Genomic DNA, 9,561 nt, shown 5'->3' with positions numbered 1-9,561 from the left:
AAAGGAATAATGTAAGCTCACGACAAAAGAGAGTTCTTTGGCGTACCAGGGTTTTGTCATTAAGGTGTGAGAACTGGATTCCAGGCGATATGCACAACGGAGGAGAGATTGACAAACACTTTCCTTAGCGGTCTCCTTCATTTTGTCAAGTAGCAAGTTTGTGAGAAGAAAATGGCCTAGACATCACAACAAGATAGAAAAGGTACCTATGTATACATGGAAAATCATGGATTTCTTTTGATCAAGTTTGATTTTTTCCTCATACCTTGTAAAGTTCCATCACTTTTGAGGTGAGCTTTGAAGCATCATGCCAGGCATGGCCACTCGCCATCTCCGGGCACAGCAATGGCCGGAGTATGTGCCGTCCCAAAGAAGTGTGGACCAAAACTCAAGCAAATGGCAATACCTGGAGGAGCTCACCACGATCTAAACCACACCTTTGATCACCACCTTCACCACAGAAATGAAAATCCATGAGATGATCCAACTATAGTCGCTTGGAGCTTACCTGCGTTGAGCTTAGAGTTGTCAAGATATTGGCAGCTGCCATAAGAGCAAGCAATCCACTGTCGTCATGACCAACGAGCACGACCGATGAGAATTTTAGTTGCTGGCAAAAGCTCAGCAGCAAATCCACCTGCGAGCTCTAATCAGAGAAATCAAATAAGCAAGAACAACAGGAAAAAAATTCTTTTTTTTCTTTCTAAACGACAATGAATAGAACACTCACTTGGGACTGGTGCTCGTAAGGATTGGGAAGACCATCTTTGTCACGGCCACTTTTTTTGCACGGCCAGCTCGTCAGTCCCCAGCCAGTCCGATCAAACGCAGCAAATAGAAAATTTCAGCACACAGACACAGAGAGAGAGAGAGAGAGAGAGAGAGTGTGTGTGTGTGTGTGTGTGTGAGAGAGAGAGAGAGAGAGAGAGAGAGCTCACAATCTGCCCAATCGCCCTAAATTTTTTCTCTTGATTTGGATCGTCATTAAAAAATTGAAGAGTTGCCACCCCTTTGGCACTTGATCTATGCCATCTATTTGAAGTTTTTGAATATGAACTGTTAGATTATAGGTATATTCAGAAATAATATTCTAAAAATGGAATAAAAGACGCTGGATGCCATATGCATATATATATATATATATATATATATATATATATATATATATATATATATATATATATATATATATATATATATATATATATATATATATATATATATATATATATATATATATATATATATATATATATATATATATATATATATATATATATATATATATATATATATATATATATATATATATATATATATATATATATATATATATATATATATATATATATATGTGTGTGTGTGTGTGTGTGTGTGTGTATATATATATATATATATATATATATATGTATGTATATATGTATGTATGTATGTATATATTACAAACTATACACCCTCCAGAAAATGAATAAACATCTGGAGCTTTTACATGCAATTATACATTACCACAAGAATTTAAAGTTCCCATGGAACTAAATGTAATTGTTAATAACCATTATAGAAGCAAAACCTAAAGTCATGCTGTCAAGTTTCCACTATAACTTTACTGTTTAGATTAATGCTAAAAAAAATTCTAATCTCATTATTACAACATTCAAATTAAATTGATGCAATTGCTATATTCAAGCTCTTGATGAATCAGATTAGTCATGTTGAGTATAGTGGTCATGAAGGGTGTGGAAGTGGAGATTTTTGGTCCTAGGTGGCTGGCCATTTCTAACAGTGATATTGAAGCCATAATGGTTGTCCATGATGAAGGAATTCCTGGGTAGGGCAAGCACGTTCCCGCCCAGAATGGGCAAGCCAGACATTAGCCTGGCGAGTGCCTTTTGGAAGGAATGAGCGAGCCCGTGCCTGTGAACAGCTTTAATAGGTTATGGCAAGACTGTTAATGGACACATGGAAGAATGTTATTCAAGGGTGAGAGGTTCTCAAGAATTGGCAGTTGGTAGCCTAGTTCTCCAGAACTTCGCAGTTGTCAACCATGTTCTCACAGAGAACCTGACTTAATCCGATGGTTGTCAACAGTTGGATCAAGTTAACGGGTGAGCCACAACCTGTTAACAAGCCTGCCTACAAAGTTGTGGAAGACAGTGCTATGGGGGATTGTTGTTAAATCTTGCATATGCTTCAATGCACCTCTATATCTAGAGTTTTCTAACATATGTGTTTTCAATGTGGATGGCATTTTCTCGCAGCTAGATCAGAGGTGAGTAAACGTGGAAGGTTTCTGACTTGCCATTAAACCCTAAAATCACAACCAACATACTTGGATATTTTACTAGAATCAAAAGAAAAGAAAAACTTACTCTTGTTGTACCTGTTGTAATATCCATGTGAGGTACCTTAGAGCATGAAGATGAAAGGAACTGCTCAGGAAATTAAAGGAAGGGTATACGGTTCTTCAAATGGAGATGCTGTTGGGTATTCCCTTGCCTGTAATTCCGTTCGCAGAGGAAGGATACAGGAGCGTGTAGGGCACGTTCACAGCTCCCACTCTGTTCTTCAGTGCTGGATCATTGTTCCTGTTGATGATTGATCGCTCCACCTTCCTCAGCTCTTCGCCGAATGCCACAAATGCGGCCTTCACATTGGCGTTCGCGGTCCAGTTCTCCACGGCACGCTGCCCGAGATACTCTTCTTCCGCTGAGTGGCTGGATAGAATCTCGACTGTGAGCAAGCATAAGATCGCTTCCATCTTGCTCGATACGCATGACAGGAAGAACCTTTCGGGATCCGCGAGCAGCTTCTTGTGTTCGTCAGAATCTTTCTCTGGGATGGGTCGGTGTGTCGTTGTGGGACGGTTGGGCATGTAGCCGGCATATGCGTATTGCCCAAAGTTGACTGCTGCATGGTGAGCAGATGCGATCCAGATCAGTGTGGTGAGTACTGATGTCAGACTCTTCTTGCTGTCCAGTTTGATCCACCATTTCTCATCCTTCTTATCAGCATGTCCCTTGTTGATGAGCTCGCTCCACCATGCTTGAAGTTCTGGATCGCTCGTCACTGATGCATCGTTCTTGTAGTAAATTTCGAGGTAGTCTGTGACCCACTTCTCAATCGCCGTCCAGATTTCCAGTCCGTCGACTGCATATGGATAGTCCTCAACGATTAGCTTGACTCCACCTTTAGAGGTTGCATCAGGCACAGCCATGCCCCTGGAACAGCAAGGGCTTTGTCATCTGTGTCCCATTTAACTATTTCTTACCTTTTAAGGAGGTCTGCTGGTAAGCCTTCTTGGTCAAATCTCCAGCCTTTGTACGCCAAGGAACTCATTTCGACTGAGTAGCGTCTCAATGAGAATGTTCTCTCAATGATGCCTTTCGCACTGATGAGTGACTTACGGGCTTTGGCGTTAATCGCCATTGTGTTCTTGAAATGTGGTTGCAGGAATGTGTTCAGGGGATGGAGTTTACTCAGCTGCCGGTTGGTCGCAATGATGAATGGTTCCACACATGCGTGAGTTCTCAACCTGTACAGCAAGCCAGTGAGCATCTCAATTGGAGGTATGTGAGACTTTTCTTACCAGTGGCTTACAAGCTGATGATATCCTGCGTCGTTCGCTGCAGCATGTGCTTTCGCAAGCTCCCAGAGCCAGTCGATCTGTCCAGCTGCTGGTGGAACAAACACCCTTTGGGAGTATGGTGTGCTTAGCTCAATGGCTACTGGCTGGAGAGTTCCGTCGGATTTCAAGTATAGCAGTGTTCTGGAAGCATAAGCATAGATTTTTTGCCGTGAGTTGATTTTGTCGAGGTATGGCATATAAGAGTCGTAATAGTTGACGATGAACAGCTTTTTTTTATCCAATGCCTGCATGACATTTAAAGATTAGTTTTACAGGTTATGGAGTTGCGTACCTTTTGAACAGTCAGTCCCTCTAGGAAATTCACTATATGTTTTTCGGTAATAGCTGACTTCTGTGGTCCGTATTTAGCAGAGTCCAGTGTGCTCGTTGGTGGGAATTCCTTGGACGGAGGAAGTTAATTTCATCAAGAGGTAAGTCCTACATAAAATTTATAACTTACTGTCAGAGCTTCTATGACCATGGGATTCAATCCACTAAGCATTTCCCTAGCAAATTCAGAGTCCAACATCCACCCTTTTTCATCAGCTGCATTTTCATGTCTTACATTTTGAGAGTCAAGAGAGTAACCAGATACCTTTGAAAACTTGTGGAACCGGAAACTTCATGAAGCTTGTGTTTCCAGTGTCGGCATTAAGCTGGTTGAAGAGCTGAAATGGGGTTTTGATGCCATTGATTGGAGCAGTGACTATTTTTGACAGATCTAATCCCTGGTCGTACAAACCTTTTACCTCCTTAAAGGAGCGGAAGGTCTGCTTAAAACCAGTCACAGTTTTTAGAATTGGAAGCACCCCATGAGTTAGTGATTTGAGACCATCGGCCAAGAAAGAAGTCGCCTTGACTGAGCTGAACCTCTCATCACTTGGTATATAGTAGTCAGCCAGTAAATTTAGGCCAGACGTTTCAGCTGAAAAAATAAACAAATCAAATCAAAATGAGAGATTTTTTTCATACTCTTGGTTATATGCTATGCATTCAGCATGACTATGTTTTTACGTGAGAAATCAAGCAACAACAACTGTTTATACCATATGACTGTTGCTATTCAAATGCAGAGAGGTGATGAGTTACCATATACCTCCAATGAAAATGGTTCTGCCAGTCCTGCATCTTCGTGGATAAGGATATTCTTTTGATCCTCCCATCACAGGTCTCTTTGCAGCATTCAGGAGGGGATTGCCCAGGTCATTGTAGACGTCGTAGTCGTAAATGCGGTCACAGGCTTTTCTAGTACCGCTTCCATCACCTCGCAAAGCTATCAGGTCGTTGTATCGGGCAGTGATTAGGCCTTTCGGTGTGTCTGCTGGAAGATAAAACTAAAAGCAAAGAAGCCAGTGAGCATTAGTATTGTAGATGTTACCTCGTTGCTAAAGAAGATGCGTTGGGTCTTGTATGCTCTGGAGTTGAACACCCAGGAATGGCAAGGGAATTCAACGTGTTTACCACCGCCTGGTAGCTCAACCGTGAGGGAGACGAGGAAGAACTCGTTCAGATGGCCATTATTTATGCTGAATGCGCCAGGCAAGCCAAAGTCGGCATCCACCGTGAATTTGACGGAATATTTAACTTCATCCGTTCCAAACAAGACAGCAGGAGAGAGCAGCCACTTCTCCAAGGCCGCTGGCTTGCTGAGCTTCCCCGTGTTCGTACCTGGGGAACGAAAAACACGGTGAGTTCTTGCCATATTTTTATTGAGCAGATCGTGTACTGACTCGAGTCAATTGCAGTGCTGCTGATGAGCTGTAGAGTAATACCCATTCCAAGAAAATTTGCAGCATTAGCCACCATGGAAGCTCCAACATCGGTGACACTCAGTGAACTGGGCTTCTGAACAACCACAATACCTTTATAGACGATTTGATCGGAGGGGGTGTTGTTACCGAGCAGGCTTCCAGCGAGTCGCAGGACCCGAGGCATTAGCAAGATACTGGGAAGAGGAAGAGAAAAAATCCTTTGTATTCAACTGGAACACGACTGCTGGTTCTACCGAAGACAAAAGCTGTCCATGATTGAAAATGAGACGATCGCGAGGAACTGTAAATTGAGTCACAGTTGAAAACCCTCCTCTACAAGAGATTTCCTATAGCTGCTTTGCCGCATGAGAGAAAGACGCTAAGAAGTGAGAACACCAAGAGTAGAAAGACGCTGAGAGGGAAGAAGAGGAAGGCTTCCAATTTATTTTAGATGGACAGTGAAAAAGAAGAAGCTTCTCCACACCACCCTAACGCGCCATCACCTGCTTAGCTCTAATGTGAGTTGCTAAGAATCCTGCATCGTTTGTGCTAGCTCAACACATCCTTGAATTAGTGCAAGTGGGTGGGAAATGAGAAATCATGTCAAAACTCTCCAGTAAAACAATCGGCGATTAAAAACATTGACCGGAAGTACATCCGATTTGATTCTTCATGGTCGACTTAAGCTATGGCGTACTATTTGTAAATCAAGTCCACTGCCAGCCCGTAATAAAGCCACGTGCATTCAACCATTGGTGATCCCGCGTGAGATTTCAATGCGCGAACGGCGCTGGTAAAATTTTCTCTGGCCATAAGGACCCATCCCCATGCTATGTGTTCACCGATGGGAAATACACCCATCCACCATAGCAATTCAAATTGGGTATTTGAAGAAAGCTAGGCTTGAAGAGTTATGTGCCTGACCACTTCAAGCAATTACAGGGTTCCAGATCTCCATTGTCTAACTTGTACACAACTGGAGATCTTCTACGCCTCTCGCAACCAGCTCTAGGGGCAACTCCAAGCTCTTTGTTGACGTCAAGCCTCCGGGATTTCGACATCTCTAATGGTTCCGAGCCAGCCACTTCCAGCTCGGGCTTCCAGGCCCAGCGAGCATCACTTCCCTCGGCTAATTTTACCTACCCCAGTCGACCATGCAGAATCGGATAAGAAGCAATCGGATGTGATGTGACCACTTCCAGTCAATGTTTTTAATTGCCGATTGTTTTCCGTATTTACCACCGGCGGCAGGTGTGGCAGCGGTGCAACATTCTCGTGTTTTATGGATACATGGCGACATGGTGATGGTTCTGTATCCTTTGCGGCATCCTTTTCATATCTAAACATTTGAACACATTGAACAAGCTCATTAGTGTTGTGTACACGATGTGAGTAGTGTGAAAACGTGCATATGGTTCACATTTTCACACCATGTACACAACACTGCTGAGCTCGTTCATTGTGTTCAAAGGTTTAGATATGACTCAAAGGATTCATGTGAGATTCCAGAATGGACTCTGGAATTGCTATTGAGTCAGAGGTGTTGGGTTTGAGGATTCACACTGCGATCTGTGTTCTAAATTTGACACAAGCAAAACAAGAAGTTACCACAACCAGACTAGGAGAGTTGAGAGTCAGTCTTGATGAGCAATTGCCTGCGGTTCAAAATTTCATAGTAACCACTGATTGCTCAAACGCTTTTCCACATGCTCCCATGTTTTCTGCGCGGATACGACCAGAGTATTTGTTGAACTTGTTGATTTCTTATGTTCAGCCAGTGACAGTCCCCCACTGGAGAATACCCAAGCATTGTGACATTTGATCATTGTCAGGCATGCCCAATCTAGATTTGCCTTTGATGCAATGCTTGAGAATGATTTAATCACCAAATCTCATCTTAAATGCAAAATTTATTATCTCACACCAGATAGTAGAATTCCATGTTGTAATTAAGTATGAAAAATTCAATATTTTTTGTAAGCAACTATTTAATAAAGGTCTCAAAATTAAGTACTAAAATTTGTAATTACATTAAAAAAAATTATTTGATAAGATAGTTAACTTGTTAAAATTATCCAAAAATAAATAAATAAATAAAATTTATATTCACAAAATTTAAATTAATTACTTTAAATTGTGATCACATTCGGGAGTTTGACCAATATGCATAGCCAACTCATGAATTTTGATTCAGGATTAGACATTTGCTGTCTTTTAGCATTATTATATTTACCCAATTTGTATTGGAAAAATTAAAATCACTAATAAAAGTTTGATTTGTTATTGTTTTAGCTTTTATATTGGGTTTTAAATTTAATGAAATCATATTTAATTAAAATTTACTGGAGGTGTTTATATTAAATCTTTAATTTCCTTAAATTAGAACTTCCTTTTATTATTTTTAATGGTTTCATATTTTTAAGGAAATTGAATAAACATTTTAACAATCATAGTTGACTAAGCAAATATTTTTACTTTACATTTAAACATCTCAACTCTAATAATTAGATATGCATTTTATAAAATTTAAAACTTAAGCATTTTTCTTTTCCTTTAAAAATAGAGATACTTAAATAAGTTATTTAAGTAATTCAGTGATTTTTGTACTAAAAGATATTAAAACTGAAAACAGCTCTATTATTATTAAATACAAAATATTAAATTGTTCATATGAATTTATGATGTATTTTTGAGTTTTTATCGTTTCATTATTTAATATTTGTTTTATGATTGATGTACTACACAGAGAGAGGTAATAAAGTAAGAACAAGTATTGCCTTACATATCTGGAGAAATTAGAAGCTGTTTAAAAGGGGAAGTTTGATTTTTCCACTCTCCATTTATGTGAACAATATTTTGGCCGCTAAACTTTAAAATTGTGTACGGTATATATGCTATGCATGATGACTGTTTGATACTTTTGAAATGCAGGCTTTTTTTAATTGGTTTTACTCACATGTAGCTGTGAGGGTAGTCCACCATACCATCCATCTGGGCTTGCAATGAAACACATTTTTGCTCAGTCCTTGTTGTTGCAAGCTATTGGAGAGTTGCATGGCATTTGATCTTTGCCTCAGCAGCATGAAGGCTATTACCAAAACCCAAGGATTGCACACAACACATTGTTTCTTCATGACATTTGATGATTTGCTTGATCAAATAAAGTATACGAGAATATACCGAGAATGTTCAATGGCTTGAGGAGATATCCATATACATACTGTGTACGGAACACCATTTGCTCCGCAAAACCCTAAAGAAAAAGTTTCAACGGTTGGTTTTTGGTTTGGGGAAGGTTACATGAATACAGTCCTTGAACTCCTTTGCTAAGAACTGATCTAGACGACGAAAATAATGTGCGTTGCCTTTGAGTTGTGAGCAAAAGTAAAACAAATCAAATTCGAGCGATTCACTCCCACTCTATCGTTGCGGGGGGCTTTGAAGTCAAGTCATAAAAGACCCTGTTCACGTCCACCACCGTATTACAGATTTCTCTCGTCACCTGGTCGAGAAACTCCCTTTTGAATGAATACCTAGCACAAACAGTGTAAGCAAAGAAAAAGGAAAAGTTAAAAGAGAAAACCTCTCGGCAGTCATGCCATCTTCGCTGGTGACTGCACGAAGAACAACGCTGCCGGAGTGAGTCCTTTTGTCTCCTTGGACTCCCACAGTCTTGACGGGGAGAATGCCAGCGAAAGCTTGCCACATCTCGTCGTAGAGACCAGCCTCTTTGATCGAAGCTGTGAAAACCTCGTCCACCTACAAACAAGAACCAGTGGAAGTGATAGAACACAAAAAGCACAGGGTGTGTGCTTACCAATCTCAAAGTTTCAAGGTTTTCCTCAGTAACGTCGCCACCGATCACACGAACAGCCAAACCGGGACCAGGAAATGGATGCCTTTTCAGAAATCCTTCGGGAATGCCAAGAAGTTTTCCTAGCTTTCTTACCTGGAGAAGAAAAGAAGCAACGCATGGAAGAAAGATCTGATTCGACGTACTACACTTACCTCGTCCTTGAAAAGCCACTTCAAAGGTTCCAAGAGCAAAAGTTTCATCGATGGTGGAAGTCCCCCAACGTTGTGGTGGCTTTTGATAGTGTGAGAGTGTCCCACGACTCCAGGAGGAGGACACGACTCGATCACGTCGGGATAGAGCGTCCCTTGCACCAGGTACTTGGGCTTCTT

The 9,561-nt window shown here is 40.8% G+C and overlaps 2 protein-coding genes across 3 annotated transcripts in view; both read right to left on the bottom strand.

Annotated features, from left to right (window-relative positions):
* Nucleotides 1-2,276: 2,276 nt before the first annotated feature.
* LOC9658650 (linoleate 9S-lipoxygenase) lies at nt 2,277-5,756 on the bottom strand. Of its 2 annotated transcripts, XM_024683842.1 has the most exons (11): nt 5,356-5,756; nt 5,004-5,293; nt 4,722-4,959; nt 4,221-4,550; nt 4,086-4,171; nt 3,918-4,025; nt 3,587-3,870; nt 3,269-3,532; nt 2,497-3,218; nt 2,370-2,429; nt 2,277-2,308 (listed from the first exon to the last, which is right to left on the bottom strand). In XM_024683842.1, the coding sequence occupies exons 1-10, from the start codon at nt 5,558-5,560 to the stop codon at nt 2,407-2,409; spliced, it is 2,550 nt and encodes an 849-aa protein (XP_024539610.1). In that variant the 5' UTR covers nt 5,561-5,756; the 3' UTR covers nt 2,277-2,308; nt 2,370-2,406. The 2 variants fall into 2 exon arrangements, with proteins under 2 accessions (XP_024539610.1, XP_002978700.1); XM_002978654.2 differs by having other exon boundaries at nt 2,277-3,218.
* A 2,968-nt stretch (nt 5,757-8,724) lies between these two features.
* Nucleotides 8,725-9,561, bottom strand: part of LOC9658975 (GMP synthase [glutamine-hydrolyzing]) — a 1,782-nt gene continuing 945 nt past the window's right edge. Inside the window, exons 2-5 of the mRNA XM_024683659.1 lie at nt 9,385-9,558; nt 9,194-9,325; nt 8,960-9,135; nt 8,725-8,909 (exon numbers count right to left, since the gene is read on the bottom strand). Coding sequence (XP_024539427.1) covers nt 8,786-8,909; nt 8,960-9,135; nt 9,194-9,325; nt 9,385-9,558 — 606 coding nt within the window. The 3' untranslated portion in view covers nt 8,725-8,785. The remainder of the gene's footprint in view (nt 8,910-8,959; nt 9,136-9,193; nt 9,326-9,384; nt 9,559-9,561) is intronic.

Source organism: Selaginella moellendorffii, unplaced genomic scaffold (assembly GCF_000143415.4).
Source record: "Selaginella moellendorffii unplaced genomic scaffold, v1.0 SELMOscaffold_38, whole genome shotgun sequence".
Lineage (NCBI taxonomy): Eukaryota > Viridiplantae > Streptophyta > Lycopodiopsida > Selaginellales > Selaginellaceae > Selaginella > Selaginella moellendorffii.
This window is presented reverse-complemented; position numbering and strand designations above follow the sequence as displayed.

Coding starts and splice junctions, on each gene's coding strand:
- LOC9658650 (XM_002978654.2), bottom strand. CDS start 5,560: ATGCCTCGGGTCCTGCGACTCGCTGGAAGCCTGCTCGGTAACAACACC. Junction 4,551..4,721: donor CAGAACCATTTTCATTGGAG/GTATATGGTAAC, acceptor TTATTTTTTCAG/CTGAAACGTCTGGCCTAAAT. Junction 4,026..4,085: donor TGGTCATAGAAGCTCTGACA/GTAAGTTATAAA, acceptor CCTCCGTCCAAG/GAATTCCCACCAACGAGCAC.